The sequence below is a fragment of the Bombina bombina genome, chromosome 2 (assembly GCF_027579735.1).
Source record: "Bombina bombina isolate aBomBom1 chromosome 2, aBomBom1.pri, whole genome shotgun sequence".
Classification (NCBI taxonomy): domain Eukaryota; kingdom Metazoa; phylum Chordata; class Amphibia; order Anura; family Bombinatoridae; genus Bombina; species Bombina bombina.
In genome coordinates, this window is record NC_069500.1 from 577,953,373 (window position 1) to 577,980,720 (window position 27,348).

Below are 27,348 nucleotides of genomic sequence, written 5' to 3' on the forward strand. Positions count from 1 at the left end.
CCTACCAGGAGGGGCAAAGTTTCCCAAACCTCAAAATGCCTATAAATACACCCCTCACCACACCCACAATTCAGTTTAACGAATAGCCAAGAAGTGGGGTGATAAGAAAGGAGCGAAAGCATCAACAAGGAATTGGAATATTTGTGCTTTATACAAAAAAAATCATAACCTCCACAAAAAAGGGTGGGCCTCATGGACTCTTGCCAATATGAAAGAAATGAATTTATCAGGTAAGTTCTTACATATATTATGTTTTCTTTCATGTAATTGGCAAGAGTCCATGAGCTAGTGACATATGGGATAGCAGATACCCAAGATGTGGAACTTCCACGCAAGAGTCACTAGAGAGGGAGGGATAAAATAAAGACAGCCAATTTCGCTGAAAAAATAATCCACAACCCAAATCAAAAAGTTTTAATCTTATAATGAAAAAACTGAAATTATAAGCAGAAGAATCAAACTGAAACAGCTGCCTGAAGTACTTTTCTACCAAAAAACTGCTTCTGAAGAAGAAAAAACATCAAAATGGTAGAATTTAGTAAATGTATGCAAAGAATGTAATCCTTTGGGGCGGGGATTTACCCAACTCTACATAGGCATGATGAATCAAAGACTTTAAACAAGACGCCAAAGAAATGGCAGAAGCCTTCTGACCTTTCCTAGAACCAGAAAAGATAACAAATAGACTAGAAGTCTTTCTGAAATCTTTAGTAGCTTCAACATAATATTTCAAAGCTCTTACTACATCCAAAGAATGTAAAGATCTCTCCAGAGAATTCTTAGGATTAGGACACAATGAAGGGACAATAATTTCTCTACTAATGTAGTTAGAATTCACAACTTTAGGTAAAAATTTAAAAGAAGTCCGCAACACCGCCTTATCCTGATGAAAAATCAGAAAAGGAGATTCACAAGAAAGGGCAGATAACTCAGAAACTCTTCTAGCAGAAGAGATGGCCAAAAGCAACAAAACTTTTCAAGAAAGTAATTTTATATCCAGAGAATGCATAGGTTCAAACGGAGGAGCCTGTAAAGCCCTCAGAACCAAATTACGACTCCAAGGAGGAGAGATTGACTTAATGACAGGCATGATACGAACCAAAGCCTGTACAAAACAATGAATATCGGGATGATTAGTAATCTTTCTGTGAAAAAGAACAGAAAGAGCAGAGATTTGTCCTTTCAAGGAACTTGCAGACAAACCCTTATCCAAACCATCCTGAAGAAACTGTCAAATTCTAGGAATTCTAAAAGAATGCCAAGAGAATTTATGAGAAGAACACCAAGAAATGTAAGTCTTCCAAACTCGGTAATAAATCTTTCTAGACACAGATTTACAAGCCTGTAATATAGTATTAATCACTGAGTCAGAGAAACCTCTATGACTAAGTATTAAGCCTTCAATCTCCATACCTTCAAATTTAATGATTTGAAATCCTAATGGAAAAATGGGCCTCGAGATAGAAGGTCTGGCCTTAACGGAAGTGTCCAAGGTTGGCAACTGGCCATCCGAACGAGATCCGCATACCAAAACCTGTGTGGCCATGCTGGAGCCACCAGCAGTACAAACGAACGCTCCATTAGGATTTTGGAAATCACTTTTGGAAGAAGAACTAGAGGCGGAAAGATATAAGCAGGTTGATAATTCCAAGAAAGTGACAACGCGTCCACCGCTTCCGCCTGAGGATCCCTGGATCTGGACAGATACCTGGGAAGTTTCTTGTTTAGACGAGAAGCCATCAGATCTATTTCTGGAAGTCCCCAGATTTGAACAATCTGAAGAAATACCTCTGGGTGAAGAGACCATTCGCCCGGATGTAACGTCTGGCGACTGAGATAATCCGCTTCGCAATTGTCTATACCTGGGATGTGAACCGCAGAGATTAGACAGGAGCTGGATTCCGCCCATACCAGTATCCGATATACTTCTTTCATAGCCTGAGGACTGTGAGTCCCACCTTGATGATTGACATACGCCACGGTTGTGACATTCTCTGTCTAAAAACAAATAAACTATTCTCTCTTCAGAAGAGACCAGAAATGAAGAGCTCTGAAAATCGCACACAGTTCCAAAATGTTGATTGGTAATCTCGCCTCCTGAGATTCCCAAACCCCCTGCGCTGTCAGCGATCCCCATACAGCTCCCCAACCTGAAAGACTTGCATCTGTTGAGTTCACAGTCCAGGTTGGACGAATAAAAGAGGCCCCTTGAATTAAACGATGGTGATCCAACCACCAAGTCAGAGAAGATCGAACATAGGGATTTAAGGATATCAATTGTGATATATTTGTATAATCCCTGCACCATTGGTTCAGCATACAAAGCTGGAGAGGTCTCATGTAAAAACGAGCAAAGGGAATGATTGAGACTGAAGGTTTCGACAAGCTGAAACCAATTTCAGACGTCTCTTTTCTGTTAGAGACAAAGTCATGGACACTGAATCTATTTGGAAACCCAAAAAGGTTACCCTTGTCTGAGGAATCAAGGAACTCTTTGGTAAATTGATCCTCCAACCATGTCTTTGAAGAAACAACACAAGTTGATTCGTATGAGATTCTGCAGAATGTAAAGACTGAGCAAGTACCAAGATATCGTCCAAATAAGGAAATACCGCAATACCCTGTTCTCTGATTACAGAGAGTAGGGCACCGAGAACCTTTGAAAAGATCCTTGGAGCTGTTGCTAGGCCAAAAGGAAGAGCAACAAACTGGTAATGCTTATCTAGAAAAGAGAATCTCAGGAACTGATAGTGGTCTGGATGAATTGGAATATGAAGATATGCATCCTGTAAGTCTATTGTAGACATATAATGCCCTTGCTGAACAAAAGGCAGAATAGTCCTTATAGTCACCATTTTGAATGTTGGTATCCTTACATAACGATTCAATATTTTTAGATCCAGAACTGGTCAATTCTCCTTCTTTGGTACAATGAACAGATTTGAGTAAAACCCCAGACCCCGTTCCAGATCTGGAACTAGCACAATTACCCCAGTCGACTCCAGGTCTGAAACACATTTCAGAAACGCCTGAGCCTTTACTGGGTTTACTGGAATGCGTGAGAGGAAAAATATTCTCACAGGCGGTCTTACCTTGAAACCTATTCTGTACCCTTGAGAAAAAAATGTTCTGAATCCAAAGATTTTGAATCCAATTGATCCAAACATCTTTGAAAAATCGTAACCTGCCCCCTACCAGCTGTGCTGGAATGAGGGCCGCACCTTCATGCGGATTTGGGAGCTGGTTTTGACTTTCTAAAAGGCTTGGTTTTATTCCAGAGTGGAGAAGGTTTCCAAACAAACTGTTCCTTTAGGGGAAGGGTCAGGCTTTTGTTCCTTATTCTGACGAAAGGAACGAAAACGATTAGCAGCCCTATATTTACCTTTAGATTTTTTGTCCTGAGGCAAAAAAACTCCCTTCCCCCAGTAACAGTTGAAATTATTGAATCCAACTGAGAACCAAATAATTTATTACCTTGGAAAGAAAGAGAAAACAATGTTGACTTAGAAGTCATATCTGCATTCCAAGACTTAAGCCATAAAGCTCTTCTAGCTAAAATAGCTAAAGACATATACCTGTCATCAATTCTTATGATATCAAAAATGGCATCACAAACAAAGTTATTAGCATGTTGAAGAAGTTTAACAATGCTATAAGAATTATGGTCTGACATTTGTTGCGCTAAAGCCTCCAACCAGAAGATAGAAGCTGCAGCAACATCTGCCAAAGAAATAGCAGGTCTGAGAAGATTACCTGAACATAAATAAGCCTTCCTTAGAAAGGATTCAAGCTTCCTATCTAAAGGATCCTTAAAAGAAGTACTATCTGCCGTAGGAATAGCAGTACGTTTAGCAAGAGTAGAGATAGCCCCATCAACTTTGGGGATTTTTTCCCAAAACTTTAATCTATCAGATGGCAAAGGGTACAATTTCTTAAACCTTGGAAGAGTAAATGAAGTACCCAGACTATTCCATTCCCTAGAAATTACTTCTGAAATAGCATCAGGAACTAGAAAAACTTCTGGAATAACTACATGAGGTTTAAAAACTGAATTTAAACGCTTATTAGTTTTAATATCAAGAGGACTAGACTCCTCCATATCTAATGCAATCAACACTTCTTTAAGTAAAGAACGAATAAACTCCATCTTAAACAAATATGAAGATTTATCAGTGTCAATATCTGAGGCAGAATCTTCTGAACCAGATAGATCCTCATCAGAAATAGATAAGTCAGAATGATTGTGGTCATTTAAAAATTCATCTGAAATATGACAAGACCTTTACGTTTACTAGAAGGAGGAATAACAGACAGAGCCTTCCGAATAGAATTAGAAACAAATTCTCTTACATTAACAGGAACATCCTGAACATTAGATGTTGAAGGAACAACGATTAGTAATGGATTATTACTAATGGAAATATTATCTGCGTTTGATAGTTTATCATGACAACTAACACAAACTACAGCCGGAGGAACAGTTACCAAAAGTTTACAACAAATGCACTTAGCTTTGGTAGAACTGACATCGGGCAGCGTCTTTCCAGAAGTAGATTCTGATCCAGGGTCAGGTAGTGACATTTGCAATATGTAATAGAAAAAACAACATAAAAAAGCAAAATTATCAAATTCCTTAAATGACAGTTTCAGGAATGGGAAAAAATGCAAAACAAAACAAGCCTCTAGAAACCAGAAGCAACCAAAAAGTGAGACTGAAATAATGTGAAAAAACTGGTGCCAAGTATGACGCCCACATTTTTGGCGCCAAGTATAATGCCCACTTTTTTTGGCGCCAAGAATGACGCCCATATTTTTTGGCACCAAAAACGTCCACAACACACATAAGTCAAAAATGACGCAACCACATGAAAACTTCCGGCGTCAACTATGACGCCGGAAATTACGAAATTTTGCGCCAAAAAAGTCTCGCGCCAAAAATGACGCAATAAATTGAAGCATTTTCTGCACCCGCGTGTCTAACAGCCCGCAATTTAGAAAAAAAGTCAATTGAAAATGTTTAAGGTAAAAAGAAGAAGGAATACTGATTATCCTGAATCATGACAAATAAGTTTAACACATATATTTAGAACTTTACATAAAAAGTGCCCAACCATAGCTTAGAGTGTCATGAATAAAATAAGATTTACTTAGCCTAAGACACTCATCTACATATAGTAGATAGCCAAACCAGTACTGAAACGAGAATCAGTAGAGGTAATGGTATATAAGAGTATATCGTCGATCTGAAAAGGGAGGTAGGAGAAGAAATCTCTACGACCGATAACAGAGAACCTATGAAATAGATCCCCTAGAGGAAGACCATGGTATTCAAATAGGCAATACTCTCTTCACATCCCTCTGACATTCACTGCACTCTGAGAGGAAAACCGGGCTTCAACCTGCTGCGAAGCGCATATCAAAGTAGAATCTAGCACAAACTTACTTCACCACCTCCATGGGAGGCAAAGTTTGTAAAACTGAATTGTGGGTGTGGTGAGGGGTGTATTTATAGGCATTTTGAGGTTTGGGAAACTTTTGCCCCCTCCTGGTAGGAATGTATATCCCATACGTCACTAGCTCATGGACTCTCTTGCCAATTACATGAAAGAAATATATATATATATATATATATACATACACACACACTATATATATATATATATATATATATATATATATATATATATATATATATATATATATATATATATATATATCATGTATTAGGCTACAATGTGTGATTTTGTAAAATTTTGGGATGGTGGTGTGCCATAGGATTTTTTTATGTAAAAAAGTGTGCCACGGCAAAAAAAAAGGTTGCAAATCACTGACCTAGGTCACAGAACAGATGCAAGAATTAGCCCTTATACAGGAGAAATTCTTTTACATTTCAAGTCGTCTTTATCTTTATACAATAGCTTTAATCCTTAGGGACATCAAAATGTGATTTTAAGATTCATAACCTAACTGCAATGAAACCTCCAGTGCTCTTCCTTTGTGGTCTGTGATTTTCAACTCTGTGCCTTTTTGACTAAAGTGCTTGAGCTATCAACATTAACCTTGGCAAAAAAAGAGAAGTCTCTGCTAATCAGAAGCTATATAATTTCCTCTTCTGTCTGTTTTACTGCTCACTAAGAGCAATCATTCCATGAAAAGGTGAGACAAATCAGCTATTTCATCAGGGGATATCATTTTGGCTTTTGAATTTTCTGCCAGTGAGAAAATTACTATGCTGTTCATTGATTTGTAACTCTTGAGATTACAGAGGCCTAACAACCACAAAATACAGCAGAAATTATAAGAAAAAGAAAAAACCTTACATAATATAAATTGACAGATTTTAAATTGGCAATACAAGTTACTATTAAAACTGACACCATAAAATACTAGCATTTCCTTAAAGGGATATACAATCAATCTTAGGTCACTGTGCATGTGTTGGATGTACGTAGAACTGGCATATAGGTTGTGAGCATAAGAGAATGTATTGCAAAACACCAACACACTGAAAAACTTCTGTGCATTTCATTTCAATTTTGTGTCCTTATAATGCTGCTCCCAGTCTATGAAGTATAAAAAAAATTGTGCATGCTGTTACTTACAGCTGCAGAATTTGTTCCCCTTGCTCCATACATATATCTATTTACACAACAGATCATTGTAAAGCCCATCTATACACCTTTGCAAAGAAAACATGCACTACCAGTGCATTCCAGAAGAGGAGTCTGGGTATGGATATGCAAATTAGAAACACAATGCCTCATCTTTTTTTTGCTTTAAATATCAATATTGAACACACATTCCCTCATGACCACTTTTTAAATACATAGTGATTCTGAACTCAATGCTTGCTAAGTCCTCTGGGGAAGAAAGAGGGGATTTTCCTATTGTAGCCACCACTACAAGAATCTCCTCTCTTTAATAACAAAAAAATCCTGTATCCAATCACTTTTGTTTATTCACATGCAAGCAACGTCCACAAACCACATAATGAACATCAACTCTATCACTCCAGTTACAGGCACAATATACCCTTTTTAATAACTTACAGACCAGCTATGAGAAACTTGGAGTGAGATTAGAGACTAAAATATATAAATATTAAAGGTATTTTGACATCAAACCACTATGCTTTGTGAATGTTACTTGTCTGTAAGACTGACACAAGGAACCTACTTGTGTTTTTAATATATCAGACTTATCTATCCTGCATCAAAATGACAGACCCACATAACACTTGACAGACACAACATTTATCAAGTTCAATAATATGTTGGAGCTATCTCTTTTTGCCACAAAAGAAAATCTGAGAAACAAGAAATGAGTGGCAGGAAATGTGCTAGACTCTAGATAACAAGCCGCTGCTGAACTGGAGGTCACAAGATACCAGCAAGAGAAACTGTGAAGATAATGGCTGATTTACTGACCTTGAGATGGGGAAATAGACCAAGCTGAGCAGTTCACTTCATATCTGACTACTTATAGCATATGATCCAAAGCAATCAAGATATATTTTTACTGTACAACCACAAGACAAATTGTACTTGGAGAATCAGGTAATTGTTAGGTCATAATTTAGTAAATAATATCTGACAGAAATGCTTTTAAAGTATCATTAATATTAATCTGTTTTTGAACAACATAATGAGTACATTTATTATACATTATTGTAATGTGCAATGGGCAAAAGTCTTATGATAATTAAACATGTTTTTCATACCTGACGAGCGTCTGGTTGTGTAAATCCCACACTGCAATGTTGCCATCACTACAGCAGGAGAAGCAGACCTTAGAATCAGGGCTGATAGCCAGAGCATAGCAGGCAGGCGCGGATGAGGTCAGCTCTGCTTTTATACGTGGTGTGGGAGCTGCCAGGTCCCAAATGGATAACGTGCTGGCTTCCCCTCCGACAATCAGAGTGCGTCCATCAGGGAGCAATCTGCAGGAACGGATGTAGTTATCTCTGTTCTGTGGGGAAAGAAGTCATCAACACCCAGTCAGCATTTAAAGAACAATAAATTATAAACATTATTGTCATGCATATGAAGGAGCAATTTTTAAAAACTGGATAAAAATATTTTTTTCCGCATGGGGGAAAAAAAGGTTATAATAAAGAAGCTTGATTTAGAAGTAACAGGAAGTCCATAGCTGGGAGTTAAAGACAAATTGCACACTGGGTGACAAGCAGAACTCACATGCAAAAAAATATATTTTCTGGAACATTTGTTTTAAAATGAAAAAAACTGTAATAGGTTTTAAAATTCTCTCTTCTAGAGGGAACAAAAATAAAAATAAATGTGTTCCCCTTTAAGCAAACTCTAGATAGGCAGCCTTGCCGGAAACACACCTCTTACCGTTTGTGGTGCTCAAAAGATTTACATGACTGTGCAAAAGTTGTAATAGGTTTAGATATTGCAGAAAATTGACATGTTTTACTCAATTGAGAAAAGCTATAAAGCCCATGGGTTAAGAGCAAAACACAACAGTGAAAATCTATAAAAGCACAGCATTCCCTCGTGGTTTTAATGAACCATTTATAGTCATGACAAAGATGAAGTGGATTATTGCCAGCAAATTACATGACATTAGACAAGCACTTAAACTTGATCTAGAAAATGTAGTAGTGTGGGATAATTCATCTTAATTAGCATCAAATATGAAACCCTAATGGCAAGCAAAACTTTCCAAAGCTGAACAGTATAAGTTACTCTAAACAGTGCACAGTGGAGTGGTGCTATAAAACACCCCATCTGTAGTTAAAAAATATACTTCCTGTTATCAAAAGTCTCCTGTGGGCTAACGCTTCACTAGTCATATACCGCAATATTTCTTTATTCACTTTTAAAGAGGATCCTGACAGATGATATTCTACAATTATGTTCAAAAGTGCTATAAATCCCCTGAAATCTGTTTGTACTTCATAAATTAAACTTTCATGCCTAAAATATTCCTGGCAAAGACAATCTCTTCAAATTGCAACCACTTGCTTGGTGTGTACAGCCAGAACTAGCTGTCAAGTACCAAGTACTGATATTAGCATAAAAGACAGAGTGAACAGTTTCATAATTACTAGCTGTTACAAAGTGGTTATGTTTGCCTTTGAGGTTTAGACAGTGATTCTAACAGGACTAAGGACGTTAAAGTAATTTTATATATAATAAATATGTACTACACAAAATAGCTCCAAACAAAATACATGTTTTATGGCATTTAAAAATAATCTTTTAGTAAACAAAAATATAAATTTATGCTTACCTGATAAATTAATTTATTTCATAGTGGTAAGATTGTACGATCCATTGGCTCCTGGGAACTACTCTTCCCTACCACTAGAAGGCAAAGATTCCCAAACCCCAAGAACTCTATAAAACCCCTCCAACCTCACCAATACCTCAGCCCAACGTATAGCAGAGCACAAAGAGGAAGGAAAAGTAACAAGAGCCAACAAAATAGAAAGAGAAAAAAAGATGTGCGCAAAAAATGAAAAAAAAAATAACCCATATAAAAACAGGATGGGGTCTAGTGAACTCAGCACGATGAAAGAAATAAGGTAAGCATACATTTTTTCATACAGGTGGTGAGAGTCCTCAATCTATTACTCCAGGGAACGAATACCCAAGTTGTGGAATCCAAGAGTTTTAACATAAAAGGGTGGATTCTAAAAAAACATTTTTTTTCCACATAGAAACTAAATCCACAACCCTAATAGTGCCTAAAAAAGGCAAAAATAAATCAAACACCAACTTCTGAAGGACACCCTACCAAAGGCTGTCTCAGAAAAAAAAAATCCTATCAACCCCAGCACCTCCTATGTTAATGTTGGCTCCCAAATTGTAGAAGCCTAGCCAAATATGTTATGAGCAAGTCGCTGCAATATTAGATATTTGCTGACTCCATTATATCAATACAGTCAGTTTCTTTTGTGAGTGACTGCATGACTGTGTATATACAATAAATATAGATGTGAATGGGGATATGCAAGTGTATAAACCAATATATATTCTCTTTAAAAGGTGGAGATATTTGAATTATAATACAGGGCTCTGCGAGCTTTCTACTTGTATGTCTATATACAATTATTGATTAAACTGCCTCAGAAGAAGCAAGAACATTAAAATTGTAGGAAAAAATATATGCAAAGACGACCAAATAGCTGACTAGTAAAAATAAGTCCACTGACAAAACATTCTAAAAACACAAGAAGCAGCAACTGATCTGAAAAAAAAAAAAAAGAGTAGAAAGCCATCTAGTTGGAGGCTGACCTGCCTCCAAGAAAAACTATATGAATCAAAAGCTTCAACCAAGAAGCTAAAGAAACAGCATAAATACTTTGAACTACCTAGAACCAGCAATAGGAACAAAGGATACTAAATGTTTGCTATAAAACCTTAGTAGTGTCAACATAACACTAAGAAGCTCTAACAGAACCCAAAACATGAAGGAAACCACACTGAATAATATAGGAACAGCAATGTCCCAACTTATATATTCAGAAAATATAACCTTATCCTAAAGAAAAATATAAGGAGGAACACAAAGAGTAGAAACTCTTCTAACAGATGAAATAGCTAAATGAAACAAAACTTCCAGAAATAAGTTTAATACACACCTGATTCATAGACCCAAAAAGGAGGAACCTGCCAAATCCTCAAGACCAAATAAAGGATCAAGGAGGAAAAATTTAATAACAGGCTTAATTCTAGGCCAGGCTAAGACTAAACCATAAATGTCAGATAGATTAACAATCTTTTTACAGAACATAACTAAAAAGGACAGAAAACTGACCCTTCAAAAGAACTGGCGGATAACCCCTTATCCAAATCATTCTGTAAAAATAGAAAGAAAATTGGGAATTAAAAAAAGAATGCCAAGAAAAAAACTTTATTCCAACACCAAGAACTAAACACCTTCTTGACCTTTAAACAACAGTTTCCCCAAGTCACAGACTTACAAGCCTGTAAAAAAAAAACTCAACTGAACAAATAGTTCCAAGCGTTTCTGATTCTATCTCCATGCCATCAAGCCAACAGAACTAGAATCTGGATAGAAAGAAGGACCTTAAAATAAAATGTCTGGATCCAAAAGAAGCAGCCAAGGAGAGAAACTGGAGCAAAACCATCACCAAAGCTCTTGCTACCAAATCTTGGAAATCTCCTTGGAATCAAAGACCAGAGCATTCAGAAACAAAGTTAAAAGATCCCTGTGTCTTACAAAGTACCTGTAAAAATTGAGATTCAACTGGGAGGAAATCAGAACTATCTCTGAGAGACCCCAAAGATCTTTTATCTGATAGAACATAAACCATTACTCTTCCAGACGGAAGAGCTGAAAAGATAAAACTGCTTTCCAATTATACAGTCCTGGAACATGAACAGCAGAAATCAGACCGCAATAAGCTTGTGCCCAGGAAAGAAATAGAGATAATATCCTCATAACTAGGGGACTGTAAGTCTCCCTGATGATTGACATAAGCTACAGGTGTAACAGACTAATTTTTCCATAGAGGCCAACTCTGAAGGGCCCTGAATATTGCAGTTTTAAAACATCAACATGTAACCAAACTCCTTATGCTTTCTGAGACCCCCAGTTGGCCTTACCATCCTGAAAAAAAAAAAACTTGCATCTGTAGAGATTACAGACAAAAGAAGCCACATGCATAAAAAGCTAATAGCTTATATACCAAGACAGAAATAGACTGCATAGACATGTAAATGAGTCCTCAAAGACAACTGAGAGAGGTCCCTGTATCATTGGAAAAAGATGCAAAGCTGAAGAGGACTCATATGGAAGCGAGCAAACGGAAAACAAAAAACAGACTGAAGGTTCTAACAGGTAAACCCCAGCTTCAACCATCTTTACTCTGCCAAAGAAAGTCCCCAGAAAAGCAACCTTTAACTGAGGAACCAATAAACTGTTTGGAAAAAAAGTTTGCAGGAGAGAAATACTGCCAAAATGACAAGATGGAACTTGAACCAAGATATCATCAAAGCCAGGAAACTGCAATATCCTGAGAACTGAATACAAATAAGAGGGTATCCAGAAACTTAGAGAATATTCTGAGATCTGTAGCCAGACCAAAGGAAGAACAAACTGAAAATGCTCATCCAAAAAAGTAAATCTCAGAAACCGATGATGTTCCTAGAGATAAGAACATAAAAGGCAAGCATCCTTAAATTCAATTGAAAACTCTAAATAGTTTCCATTTCAAAAGTAGGATCTTGAGAAAATTGTTCAAAGTTTCTATATCAGACTAGTTCTGAAAGTTCCTTCCTACTTATGGAACAATTAATAGGTTGGAGTTCTCATCTACCTGAGCCTACAGAGTTCCTAGGAACAGAAAAAAACCTCTTTTGGGAGGTTCTGATCTTAAACCATTTCGATATCCTTGAGACTATAATAAGAATTTAAGGAACCTGAACAGACTAAAACCAAGCTTCCTGAAAAAGGAGTAACCTACCCCTTGCCAAAGCCTCTCAAATGAGGGCTGCACCTATATGCAATCTTGGATGGGGTATAAAATCTTAAGATGCTTTGGACTGTTCTAATTCAACTAATGGGCACTGACCCTGTCAGAATTTATTAGAGCAAATAAATTGACCTGGTATCTAGCTTTGCAACCTTGAAAGCAGAGAGTATAGCTCTCAAATCCAGTAAAAGGCACTGAAAACATTAAGCAGAAAACATTCTATTTCCAGACACAACCAGAAGAACTCTGATACTAGGTGGAAAAAAGATTTCTGAGCACTGTTCTGATAAGAGGGGAAAAAACACAAATCTGAGCTTAAAATATACCCTTGGACTACTATTGCTGAGGAAGTAAAGCTCATTAATAATGGAAATACAAACCAGAAACAAATAAAATCTTTCTCTGTAAAGAAACATATAAAAGTATGGAATCAGAAATCGCGTCAGCAGACAAGATTCTAATTATAATGTACTTCTAGAAAGAACAGCTAAAAACACACTGTAACATTAATAGGTGACAACAAAAGAAAGCTTTTGCACATTTAAACAACATAAGAGGTTTAAAAACTGGCAGAATCAAACAAAAACTGTCCAGAAAGACAAAGTTCAAGCAACAGCCACATCAGCAATGGATATCACTGGACAGAAAATTAATCTTGCTTGCAAATAAGCACTTATAAGGAAGGAAATGAATGTCATAACATATATCCAGAGTTAAAAACAAAATATATGCTTACCTGATAAATTTATTTATTTAAATTTATTTAAATTTCCGGATATGGTGAGTCCACTACATCATCAATTACTAGTGGGAATATCACTCATGGCCAACAGGAGGAGGCAAAGAGCACCACAGCAAAGCTGTTTAAGTATTACTCCCCTTTCCATAACCCCCAGTTATTCGTCCAAAAGGAAAATGGAAAAAAGGAATAACACAAAGGTGTAGAGGTGCCTGAGATTTAGTAAAAAAGAACTCTCTTAAATTAAAGGGTGGGGTTGTGGACTCACCATATCCAAAATAAATAAATCTATCTGGTAAGCATACATTTTGTTTTCTTTCCTAAGATATAGTGAGTCCACTACGTCATCAATTACTAGTGGGAACCAATACCCAAGCTAGAGGACACTGATGACTAGGGAGGCAAAACAAGACAGGCAGACCTAAACAGAAGGCACCACCACTTGAAGAACCTTTCTCCCAAAAGAAGCCTCACCGAGGCAAAAGAATCAAATTTGAAAATTAGTAAAAAGTATGCAGAGAGGACCAAGTTGCGGCCTTGCAAAACTGTTCCACAGAAGCTTCATATTTGAATGCCCAAGAAGAGGAGACATCCCTCGAGCAATGAGCCGTAATCCTCTCAGGAGACATCTGACCAGCAACAGTCTCATAAGCAAAACAAATTATACTTCTCAACCATAGAGAAAGAGAAGTAGTAGTAGCTTTCTGACCCTTACGCTTTCCTGAGAAACAAACAGGGAAGAAAATCCTTAGTCGTCTGTAGGACGAATTTCAGAGCACGCACATCGTCCAAGTTGTGCAACAAACGTTGCTTATGAGGAGGATTAGGACATAAAGAAGGAACAACAAATTCCTGATTAATATATCTATCTGAAACCACTTTAGGGAAAAAAAAACAATTTAGTACGAAGAACCGCCTTATCAGCATGAAAAATAAGATAAGGCGAATGACACTGCAAAGCCGAGAGTTCCGAAACTCTCACAGTAGAAGAGAAGCAAAAAGAAACAAAACCTTCCAAGATAATAACTTAATATCTATGGAATGCAAAGGTTCAAATGGAGCCTGCTGCAAAACCTTAAGAACAAGGTTAAGGCTCCAAGGAGGAGTAACTGACTTAAACACAGGCCTGATTATGACCAGGTCCTAACAAAAAGATTGAACATCTGGCACATCTGGCAGACGTTTATGTAACAAAATAGATAATGTAGAAATCAGACTAACAACCCCTTCTCCAGACCTTCCTAGTGAAAAGACAAAATCCTAGAAATCCTAACCCTAACTCCAAGAGAAGCCCTTGGATTCACATAAATAAAGGTATTTACGCCATACCTTATGGTAAATCTTTCTAATAACAAACTTACGAGCCTGAAACATGGTCTTAATGACCGACTCTGAAAAACCAAGCTTAGACAGAACCAAGCGTTCAATCTCTAAGCAGTCGGCTTAAAAAAAAACAAGATTTGGATGAAGGAATAGACCCCGAGTTAGAAGGTCCTTCCTCAGAGTCAACATCCAAGGTGGAAGAAATGACATCTTCACTAAGTCCCCAACCAGATCCTGCGAGTCCATGCATGAGCTATTAGCTAACTATGCTCTCTCCTGTCTAATACAAGCAACGACTCGTGGAAGGAGAGCAAACGGAGGAGATCAGGAATGCCAGACTGAAATCCCAATTAACTGCCAGAGCATCTAACAGGGCGGCCTGCGGATCTCTAGACCTTGAACCGTAGCTTGGCGTTCTGTCCAGACACCATCAGATCCAACTCTGGCACCCCCCAAGCAAGGGTTAACCTGGAGGACACCTCCGGATGGAGAGCCCACTTCCCGGATGAAATGTCTGTCTGCTCAGGAAGTCCGCTTCCAGATGTCCACTCCTGGAATGTGGATGGAAGGTAGACAGTGATTGAGAGCTTCTGCCCAATAAATAATCCGAGCCACCTCCTACATGGCTAAGGAACTCTGGGTTCCTCCCTGGTGGTTGATGTAAACCACTGAGGCGCTCCCCAGCCCAACAGGCTTGCGTCCAGACACTATAACCCAAGAAGGTCTCTTGAAGCATGTGCCCTCTGTCGACTGATTTATATCTATCTATCATCTGAGACAGATCCGTACGATCCCCATTCCATTGACTGAGCAAGCATAACTGCAGAGCTTGCAAATGGAATCGAGCAAAGGGAATGATGTCCATGGAAGCAACCATCAAACCAAATACCCCATACAATGAGCCACTGATGGACAGTAGACTGCAAAAAAGAGGCAAGAGGAAAGAATCTTTGAGTTTCTGACCTCTGTCACAAATATTTAATAGATAGGGAAACTACTATTGTCCCCAAGAAAATTACCCTTGTAGCTGGAACAAGGGAACTCTTTTCCAGATTCACTTTCCATCCGTGGGAATGTGAAAAAGACAGCAATATCTCTGAGAGTTAGCTTGTTGAAAAGATGGCGCCTGAACCCAATGTCAGGTAGGTCACCACTGCAAATCCTCAAGACCTGATCACTGCCAAGAGAGCCCCCAGAACCTTAGAGAAAATTCTGGGAGCTGTGGCAAGGCCAAACGGAAGAGCCACAAACTGAAAAAGTTTGTCTAGAAAGACGAATTTCATGAACTTGATGATCCCTTGGAAGGGAACATGAACAAACGACAGGAGTATCGGTGTAGTTCGAGTAGCCAAAACCTCCTTTAACAATACACAAGGTTATCAAGCACACATCTTAAGGTTACCACTTCAGTATCAGTTGAAGGAATTATACTGTCCGAATCTGAGATTTCACCCTCAGAGGCTACCGACATATGCTCCTCATAAGACTTATGAGAAAGGACAACCTGAGTAGCAGCAGATAGGACAGAAATCTTTCTTTGTGAATCTCTTTAGTTCATTTTGCTTCTTCCCTTTAACATAGGAAAAGCAGATAATTCCGCAGATACCGCTAAAGAGACCTGGGCAGCAATGTCTGCAGGCAAATAAACTCCTCCAGGAGATTGAGATGAACCGCAGGGCACTGCATGTGATGTCATTAAGGCTTGGAACGTTTGAGGAGAAATCTGTGGCATTGCCTGAACAGCATCATCCTGGGAGACATTTGGCTCAGAGGACAACAACCTATTATAAATTTAACAGTTCTGGATAACTTGCAGCACAGATTTGCATTAAATAAATAAATCTGTGTCAAGGCACAGCATTCATCAAATGAGTCAGAGTTATGAGAGATTACTTAAATTTAAAAGATGATGATTTACCACTGTCACAGGACAAGCATAAGTACAGTCATATAACCAGTACAAATTGATATGTAAAAAAAAAAGATAACATCCTATTGTGCATAAAATAATGACTGTCACTTTAAGAATAATGATGCAGACCGACAACTGCTAAACACGGAACCTACATCATACAGAGAAGACAATGTAGAGAGCCACACTGCTAAAGCCGAGTCTAAGATCGGCATAGCAATGGCGCTGCTCTGCTTGCATTGAAAAGTGGAAGAGAAATGGGTCACATGACAAACGTCCATAGAAGTGCGCAGCTAAGCAAAAAAGCGCGCTCATAATCAACAGAGAATATCGGTCTATTCATTCTAAACTATCCTGACCGACAGTGGCAAAAAAAACCCTAACAAATGATTCTTAATAAAAATCTCTCTCTCATATCAAACAGCGTTGTTGGAAAGATAGGAGACAGATCATTAACTGATACTGAGGCATACACGCAGCACACAAAACAATAAGCCCAACAGAAATTCATTGCTCAAATGAATTATAGAATTAAAGGACCAGTCAACACAGTAGATTTGCATAATCAACAAATGCAAGATAACAAGACAATGCAATAGCACTTTGAACTTCAAATGAGTAGTAGATTTTTTTTTTTCTGACAATTTTAAAAGTTATGTCTTTTTCCACGCCCCCTGTACCATGTGACAGCCATCAGTCATTCACAAATGCATACACACTTATTCTTGCACATGCTCAGTAGGAGCTGGTGACTCAAAAAGTTTAAATATAAAAAGAATGTGGACATTTTGATAATGGAAGTAAATTGGAAAGTAGTTTAAAATGGCATGCTCTATCTGAATAATGAAAGTTTAATTTTGATTGAGTGTCCCTTTAATAAGAGGTATTAATTAACCCCTAAAAGTCTCTGATCATATAAAAAATACATGAGCCATCATTAAATATAATCAAGGTATACTCTAAAACATGCAAAGTATTAACCCCTAGTCTCCTGGTCACAAGGACGTGCCTACATCATGCTCTTTAATATCATTCCCAAGAATATAAATGTCCCAGATAAATTTGCAGTTTAACTATTATAAGTGCACAGTCTCCCAAACCTAGAAGACCAAAGGCACTTACTTGCAGTCTAGCTGCCCAGCAGGACGACAGCCTACACGGTGTGAGTGGACGCCACTCCTCAGAGACCTGTAGAAAGAGAAAGAACAGAGTAAACCTACTCTGGCTTTCTATACCATGGGCAGCAAATATGTTAGGAAAACACAGCAAGGCCCACCTTACAAGTTCCTAACTGCTTTAAAGCCACCACTAACCTACTGAACAGATTAACGTGGACTACGGCTAAACACAAAAATCTTGCTTGAAGCAAAAAAAATCCAATTTTCTTCAGACACCAAAACTTCACCTCCTCCATTGACAGAGGCAAAGAGAATGACTGAGGGTTATGGGAAGGGGAGTGATACTTACACAGCTTAGCTGTGGTGCTCTTTGCTTCCTCCTGCTGACCAGGAGTGTTATTCCCACTAGTAATTGATGACGTTGTGGACTCACCATATCTTAGGAAAGAAATGGCCTCAACCATTTTGACAATAGCTTCCAAAAGCTTGATAATAGAAACCTGAAAAAGATACAAATTCTTAGACCAATTTCCAGTTAGAATCTTAGAAACTGCAGCAGGAACAAAAAACACACCAAGGGATTAAACCGTATACAGCATTAAAATGATACTCAGTGGTCCTCATCTGATGCACCTCTCTGCCAGTCTCTTCACTCACTCCCTCTAACCTCCCGAATAAAACATAAAATCCTGACTAACTTTTAAAGCTCTCAATAACACTGCTCTACCCTATATCTCCAACCTAGTCTCCAGATACTCTCCCTCCTTCGCTCTGCTCATGACCTCCTTCTCTACTCCTCTTGTTAATTCCTCACATTTCCGTCTACAAGACTTCTCCAGACTGGCACCTATTTTGTGGAACTCTCTGCCTTGCTCCACAAGACTCTCCCCTAGTTTTCAAACGCTCCTTAAAGACTCTTCTGTTCAGGGATGCATAAAATATAAGGGAAGGGAAGAGTAATTCCCAGGAGTATTGGATCGTAGACTCTCACTACCTGTATGAAAGCTTTTTGTAAATCCAGAGTATCAAGAATACACCCCTTACAAATCCCGATTATCTATGTTTAAATGGACTCTAAAAGTTAGAACTAAATAAGCTCCTGCACTGATCTATCACATTGTAACATGTAAATGGGTCAGGTAAACTGCAGTAAGTTAAAGTATGTAATATGCAACCCAGCATCTCTAGGAGAAGTGGAAAAAAAGTGCAATTTATCAGGTAAATTAAAATCATGAATGTGGCTTGAATTATTATTATTATTATGGTCAATTAAACATTTAATTTGTGAGTTGTGAGCTGTAAACGCTTATGGTTAAGATAGAGCATGCAATTTTACACAACTTAACAAATTTGATAATAGAATAAAATTATGTTCTCTTGGTATTCTTTGTTCAACAGTAAATCTATGTAGGCTCGTATGAGCTAAGTAGTATGCACGTGTCTAGGGATTCCATGGCTGCAGCAAATGCAACAATATAGAACATTGCAACAATCAATATTTAAAAAACACTTCTGCCATAGGGTACTAAAGACACATGCACGCTCCTGAGCTCCTATGAGCCTATAACTTTTCAACAAACCATACCAAGAGAACAAAGTAAATTTGAAAAGAGGAGTAAATTGTCATTTGCTTACCAAGCAGTCCAGTTGAGAGACAGGGCTTTTGTTCCCTGGGTGACTAATGTCCCAGACTTTGACACATCCCTTCCCACCGGTATACACATGTCTTGTAGGATTGCTGATGGTAACTGCACACACTACTTCTCCATGGTTTAATGTGTTTATCTGTCGTGCATGCCGAGGTATTCCGGGGCCAATAAGAGCATCAGGAGGGAAAGGAACAGGCTGCATCTGACCATCGGCACTTACATGGAATGAATATGCACTAATCAGAAAAAGAAATTACACTTGGATCAAGGATCAAAAGCATAAGATGTTGGTAAAGCATAGCAAGTGCATTTTGTATCAATTACTACAAACATCTTACTTAGAATTTTGTGAAGTGTAAATAGTTTTGAAAAAATTATAAAGGCATCTGTCAAAACAAAAGCTTCATTCAAACGTATCTGTTATGAATTTATAAAAAAAAGCAAAGTTTACAAATTAAAACCATATTTTGAAATGACTAGTGAGAAATATTTATATGCTGGAATACGATCATTGACCTCTGGAAGCCTTATAGTGCTGGCTCGTTTTATTGATATCACTGCATATATAATACAACACAATAATGATTGGCCGAAAAAGTAAAACCAATTTGTGACGCTGATGACGTGACTATTTTCTTTGCTGCAAAAATAGCTTAGGTCTGTTACTTATTTGAATGCACAAAAAGGTAACATTTTTGTGCATGGAAATGTATAATAATAGTAGATTTTGTTTTCCTGGGAAAAAACAATTTATGTAAGAACTTACCTGATAAATTCATTTCTTTCATATTAGCAAGAGTCCATGAGCTAGTGACGTATGGGATATACATTCCTACCAGGAGGGGCAAAGTTTCCCAAACCTCAAAATGCCTATAAATACACCCCTCACCACACCCACAAATCAGTTTAACGCATAGCCAAGAAGTGGGGTGATAAGAAAAAAAGTGTGAAAGCATAAAAAATAAGGAATTGGAATAATTGTGCTTTATACATAAAAATCATAGCCACCACAAAAAGGGTGGGCCTCATGGACTCTTGCTAATATGAAAGAAATGAATTTATCAGGTAAGTTCTTACATAAATTATGTTTTCTTTCATGAAATTAGCAAGAGTCCATGAGCTAGTGACGTATGGGATAATGACTACCCAAGATGTGGATCTTCCACGCAAGAGTCACTAGAGAGGGAGGGATAAAATAAAGACAGCCAATTCCGCTGAAAATAATCCACACCCAAAATAAAGTTTAAATCTTATAATGAAAAAAACTGAAATTATAAGCAGAAGAATCAAACTGAAACAGCTGCCTGAAGTACTTTTCTACCAAAAACTGCTTCAGAAGAAGAAAACACATCAAAATGGTAGAATTTAGTAAAAGTATGCAAAGAAGACCAAGTAGCTGCTTTGCAAATCTGATCAACCGAAGCTTCATTCCTAAATGCCCAGGAAGTAGAAACTGACCTAGTAGAATGAGCTGTAATCCTTTGAGGCGGAGTTTTACCCGACTCGACATAAGCATGATGAATTAAAGATTTCAACCAAGATGCCAAAGAAATGGCAGAGGCCTTCTGACCTTTCCTAGAACCGGAAAAGATAACAAATAGACTAGAAGTCTTTCGGAAATTCTTAGTAGCTTCAACATAATATTTCAAAGCTCTAACTACATCCAAAGAATGCAATGATTTCTCCTTAGAATTCTTAGGATTAGGACACAATGAAGGAACCACAATTTCTCTACTAATGTTGTTAGAATTCACAACCTTAGGTAAAAATTGAAAAGAAGTTCGCAACACCGCCTTATCCTGATGAAAAATCAGAAAAGGAGACTCACAAGAAAGAGCAGATAATTCAGAAACTCTTCTAGCAGAAGAGATGGCCAAAAGAAACAAAACTTTCCAAGAAAGTAATTTAATGTCCAATGAATGCATAGGTTCAAACGGAGGAGCTTGAAGAGCCCCCAGAACCAAATTCAAACTCCAAGGAGGAGAAATTGACTTAATGACAGGCTTTATACGAACCAAAGCTTGCACAAAACAATGAATATCAGGAAGATTAGCAATCTTTCTGTGAAAAAGAACAGAAAGAGCAGAGATTTGTCCTTTCAAGGAACTTGCAGACAAACCTTTATCCAAACCATCCTGAAGAAACTGTAGAATTCTCGGAATTCTAAAAGAATGCCAGGAAAAATGATGAGAAAGACACCAAGAAATGTAAGTCTTCCAAACTCGATAATATATCTTTCTAGATACAGATTTACGAGCCTGTAACATAGTACTAATCAGAGTCAGAGAAACCTCTTTGACTAAGAATCAAGCGTTCAATCTCCATACCTTTAAATTTAAGGATTTGAGATCCTGATGGAAAAAAGGACCTTGAGACAGAAGGTCTGGTCTTAACGGAAGAGTCCATGGTTGGCAAGAGGCCATCCGGACAAGATCCGCATACCAAAACCTGTGAGGCCATGCTGGAGCCACCAGCAGAACAAACGAGCATTCCTTCAGAATCTTGGAGATTACTCTTGGAAGAAGAACTAGAGGCGGAAAGATATAGGCAGGATGATACTTCCAAGGAAGTGACAATGCATCCACTGCTTCCGCCTGAGGGTCCCTGGATCTGGACAGATACCTGGGAAGTTTCTTGTTTAGATGAGAAGCCTCCAGATCTATTTCTGGAAGTCCCCACATTTGAACAATCTGAAGAAATACCTCTGGGTGAAGAGACCATTCGCCCAGATGTAACGTTTGGCGACTGAGATAATCCGCTTCCCAATTGTCTGAACCGCAGAAATTAGACAGGAGCTGGATTCCGCCCATACCAGTATTCAAGATACTTCTTTCATAGCCAGAGGACTGTGAGTCCCTCCTTGATGATTGATGTATGCCACAGTTGTGACATTGTCTGTCTGAAAACAAATGAACGATTCTCTCTTTAGAAGAGGCCATGACTGAAGAGCTCTGAAAATTGCACGGAGTTCCAAAATATTGATCGGTAATCTCACCTCCTGAGATTCCCAAACCCCTTGTGCTGTCAGAGACCCCCAAACAGCTCCCCAACCTGTCAGACTTGCATCTGTTGAAATTACAGTCCAGGTCGGAAGAACAAAAGAAGCCCCCTGAACTAAACGATGGTGATCTGTCCACCACGTCAGAGAGTGTCGTACAATCGGTTTTAAAGATATTAATTGAGATATCTTTGTGTAATCCCTGCACCACTGGTTCAGCATACAGAGCTGAAGAGGCCGCATGTGAAAGCGAGCAAAGGGGATCGCGTCCGATGCAGCATTCATAAGACCTAGAATTTCCATGCATAAGGCTACTGAAGGGAATGATTGTGACTGAAGGTTTCGACAAGCTGAAATCAATTTCAGACGTCTCTTGTCTGTCAGAGACAGAGTCATGGACACTGAATCTATCTGGAAACCTAAAAAGGTTACCTTTGTCTGAGGAATCAATGAACTTTTTGGTAAATTGATCCTCCAACCATGATCTTGAAGAAACAACACAAGTCGATTCGTATGAGATTCTGCTAAATGTGAAGACTAAGCAAGTACCAAGATATCGTCCAAATAAGGAAATACCACAATACCCTGTTCTCTGATTACAGACAGAAGGGCACCGAGAACCTTTGTAAAAATTCTTGGAGCTGTTGCTAGGCCAAACGGCAGAGCCACAAACTGGTAATGCTTGTCTAGGAAAGAGAATCTCAGAAACTGATATTGATCTGGATGAATCGGAATATGCAGATATGCATCCTGTAAATCTATTGTGGACATATAATGCCCTTGCTGAACAAAAGGCAGGATAGTCCTTACAGTTACCATTTTGAATGTTGGTATCCTTACATAACGATTCAATATTTTTAGATCCAGAACTGGTCTGAAGGAATTCTCCTTCTTTGGTACAATGAAGAGATTTGAATAAAACCCCAGCCCCTGTTCCAGAACTGGAACTGGCATAATTACTCCAGCCAACTCTAGATCTGAAACACATTTCAGAAATGCTCGAGCCTTCGCTGGGTTTACTGGGACACGGGAAAGAAAAAATCTCTTTGCAGGAGGCCTTATCTTGAAGCCAATTCTGTACCCTTCTGAAACAATTTTCTGAATCCAAAGATTGTGAATGGAATTGATCCAAATTTCTTTGAAAAAACGTAATCTGCCCCCTACCAGCTGAGCTGGAATGAGGGCCGCACCTTCATGTGGACTTAGGAGCTGGATTTGGTTTTCTAAAAGGCTTGGATTTATTCCAGACTGGAGATGGTTTCCAAACTGATACCGCTCCTGTGGATGAAGGATCAAGCTTTTGTTCCTTATTGTGACGAAAGGAACGAAAACGATTATTAGATCTAAATTTACCTTTAGATTTTTTATCCTGTGGTAAAAAAGTTCCTTTCCCTCCAGTAACAGTTGAGATAATAGAATCCAACTGAGAACCAAATAATTTATTACCCTGGAAAGAAAGGGAAAGCAAAGTAGACTTAGAAGACATATCAGCATTCCAAGTTTTAAGCCATAAAGCTCTTCTAGCTAAAATAGCTAGAGACATATACCTGACATCAACTCTAATGATATCAAAGATGGCATCACAAATAAAATTATTAGCATTTTGAAGAAGATTAATAATGCTATGAGAATTATGATCTGTTACTTGTTGCGCTAAAGCTTCTAACCAAAAAGTTGAAGCTGCAGCAACATCCGCTAAAGATATAGCAGGTCTAAGAAGATTACCTGAACACAAGTAAGCTTTTCTTAGAAAGGATTCAATTTTCCTATCCTTAAAGGATCCTTAAAGGAAGTACTATCTGCCGTAGGAATAGTAGTACGCTTAGCAAGAGTAGAGACAGCCCCATCAACCTTAGGGATTTTGTCCCAAAACTCTAATCTGTCAGATGGCACAGGATATAATTGCTTAAAACGTTTAGGAGTAAATGAATTACCCAAATTATTCCATTCCCTGGAAATTACTTCAGAAATAGCATCAGGGACAGGAAAAACTTCTGGAATAACTACAGGAGATTTAAAAACCTTATTTAAACGTTTAGATTTAGTATCAAGAGGACCAGAATCCTCTATTTCTAATGCAATTAAGACTTCTTTAAGTAAAGAACGAATAAATTCCATTTTAAATAAATATGAAGATTTATCAGCATCAACCTCTGAGACAGAATCCTCTGAACCAGAAGAACCATTATCAGAATCAGAATGATGATGTTCATTTAAAAATTCATCTGAAAAATGAGAAGTTTTAAAAGATTTTTTACGTTTACTAGAAGGAGGAATAACAGACATAGCCTTCTTAATGGATTTAGAAGCAAAATCTCTTATGTTATCAGGAACACTCTGAGTATTAGATGTTGACGGAACAGCAACAGGTAATGTAACATTACTAAAGGAAATATTATCTGCATTAACAAGTTTGTCATGACATTCAGTACAAACAACAGCTGGAGGAACAGATACCACAAGTTTACAGCAGATACACTTAACTTTGGTAGATTCAGCACCAGGCAGCGATTTTCCAGAAGTATCTTCTGACTCAGTGTCAATCTGGGACATCTTGCAATATGTAATAGAAAAAACAACATATAAAGCAAAATTGATCAAATTCCTTAAATGACAGTTTCAGGAATGGGAAAAAATGCCAGTGAACAAGCTTCTAGCAACCAGAAGCAATAAATAATGAGACTTAAATAATGTGGAGACAATAGTGACGCCCATATTTTTTTAGCGCCAAAAAAGACGCCCACATTATTTGGCGCCTAAATGCCTTTGGCGCCAAAAATGACGCCACATCCGGAACGCCGACACTTTTGGCGCAAAAAAAAACGTTAAAAATGACGCAACTTCCGGCGACACGTATGACGCCGGAAATAGAAAAAAAATTTTGCGCCAAAAAAGTCAGCGCCAAGAATGACCCAATAAAATGAAGCATTTTCAGCCCCCGGAGCCTAACAGCCCACAGGGAAAAGTCAAATTTTAAGGTAAGAAAAAATTGATTTAATCATATGCATTATCCCAAATATGAAACTGACTGTCTGAAATAAGGAACGTTGAACATCCTGAGTCAAGGCAAATAAATGTTTGAATACATATATTTAGAACTTTATATAAAAGTGCCCAACCATAGCTTAGAGTGTCACAGAAAATAAGACTTACTTACCCCAGGACACTCGTCTACATGTAGTAGAAAGCCAAACCAGTACTGAAACGAGAATCAGCAGAGGTAATGGTATATATAAGAGTATATCGTCGATCTGAAAAGGGAGGTAAGAGATGAATCTCTACGACCGATAACAGAGAAACTATGAAATAGACCCCGTAGAAGGAGATCATTGAATTCAAATAGGCAATATTCTCCTCACATCCCTCTGACATTCACTGCACGCTGAGAGGAAAACCGGGCTCCAACCTGCTGCGGAGCGCATATCAACGTAGAATCTAGCACAAACTTACTTCACCACCTCCATAGGAGGCAAAGTTTGTAAAAACAGAATTTATGTTTACCTGATAAATTACTTTCTCCAACGGTGTGTCCGGTCCACGGCGTCATCCTTACTTGTGGGATATTCTCCTCCCCAACAGGAAATGGCAAAGAGCCCAGCAAAGCTGGTCACATGATCCCTCCTAGGCTCCGCCTTCCCCAGTCATTCGACCGACGTAAAGGAGGAATATTTGCATAGGAGAAATCATATGATACCGTGGTGACTGTAGTTAAAGAAAATAAATTATCAGACCTGATTAAAAAACCAGGGCGGGCCGTGGACCGGACACACCGTTGGAGAAAGTAATTTATCAGGTAAACATAAATTCTGTTTTCTCCAACATAGGTGTGTCCGGTCCACGGCGTCATCCTTACTTGTGGGAACCAATACCAAAGCTTTAGGACACGGATGAAGGGAGGGAGCAAATCAGGTCACCTAGATGGAAGGCACCACGGCTTGCAAAACCTTTCTCCCAAAAATAGCCTCAGAAGAAGCAAAAACAGAATTTATGTTTACCTGATAAATTACTTTCTCCAACGGTGTGTCCGGTCCACGGCGTCATCCTTACTTGTGGGATATTCTCTTCCCCAACAGGAAATGGCAAAGAGCCCAGCAAAGCTGGTCACATGATCCCTCCTAGGCTCCGCCTACCCCAGTCATTCGACCGACGTTAAGGAGGAATATTTGCATAGGAGAAACCATATGGTACCGTGGTGACTGTAGTTAAAGAAAATAAATTATCAGACCTGATTAAAAAAACCAGGGCGGGCCGTGGACCGGACACACCGTTGGAGAAAGTAATTTATCAGGTAAACATAAATTCTGTTTTCTCCAACATAGGTGTGTCCGGTCCACGGCGTCATCCTTACTTGTGGGAACCAATACCAAAGCTTTAGGACACGGATGAAGGGAGGGAGCAAATCAGGTCACCTAAATGGAAGGCACCACGGCTTGCAAAACCTTTCTCCCAAAAATAGCCTCAGAAGAAGCAAAAGTATCAAACTTGTAAAATTTGGTAAAAGTGTGCAGTGAAGACCAAGTCGCTGCCCTACATATCTGATCAACAGAAGCCTCGTTCTTGAAGGCCCATGTGGAAGCCACAGCCCTAGTGGAATGAGCTGTGATTCTTTCGGGAGGCTGCCGTCCGGCAGTCTCGTAAGCCAATCTGATGATGCTTTTAATCCAAAAAGAGAGAGAGGTAGAAGTTGCTTTTTGACCTCTCCGTTTACCGGAATAAACAACAAACAAGGAAGATGTTTGTCTAAAATCCTTTGTAGCATCTAAATAGAATTTTAGAGCGCGAACAACATCCAAATTGTGCAACAAACGTTCCTTCTTTGAAACTGGTTTCGGACATAGAGAAGGTACGATAATCTCCTGGTTAATGTTTTTGTTAGAAACAACTTTTGGAAGAAAACCAGGTTTAGTACGTAAAACCACCTTATCTGCATGGAACACCAGATAAGGAGGAGAACACTGCAGAGCAGATAATTCTGAAACTCTTCTAGCAGAAGAAATTGCAACTAAAAACAAAACTTTCCAAGATAATAACTTAATATCAACGGAATGCAAGGGTTCAAACGGAACCCCCTGAAGAACTGAAAGAACTAAATTGAGACTCCAAGGAGGAGTCAAAGGTTTGTAAACAGGCTTAATTCTAACCA

At 38.5% G+C, this 27,348-nt stretch overlaps 1 protein-coding gene across 4 annotated transcripts in view; it reads right to left on the reverse strand.

The window, feature by feature from the left end:
- Positions 1 to 27,348, reverse strand: part of LOC128649283 (transducin-like enhancer protein 4) — a 304,153-nt gene that overhangs the window by 77,142 nt on the left and 199,663 nt on the right. For all 4 annotated transcript variants that reach the window (XM_053702473.1, XM_053702472.1, XM_053702474.1 and 1 more), the window contains 2 exons: positions 19,194 to 19,443; positions 7,721 to 7,968 (listed from right to left, as the gene is read on the reverse strand). In XM_053702473.1, coding sequence (XP_053558448.1) covers positions 7,721 to 7,968; positions 19,194 to 19,443 — 498 coding nt within the window. The remainder of the gene's footprint in view (positions 1 to 7,720; positions 7,969 to 19,193; positions 19,444 to 27,348) is intronic.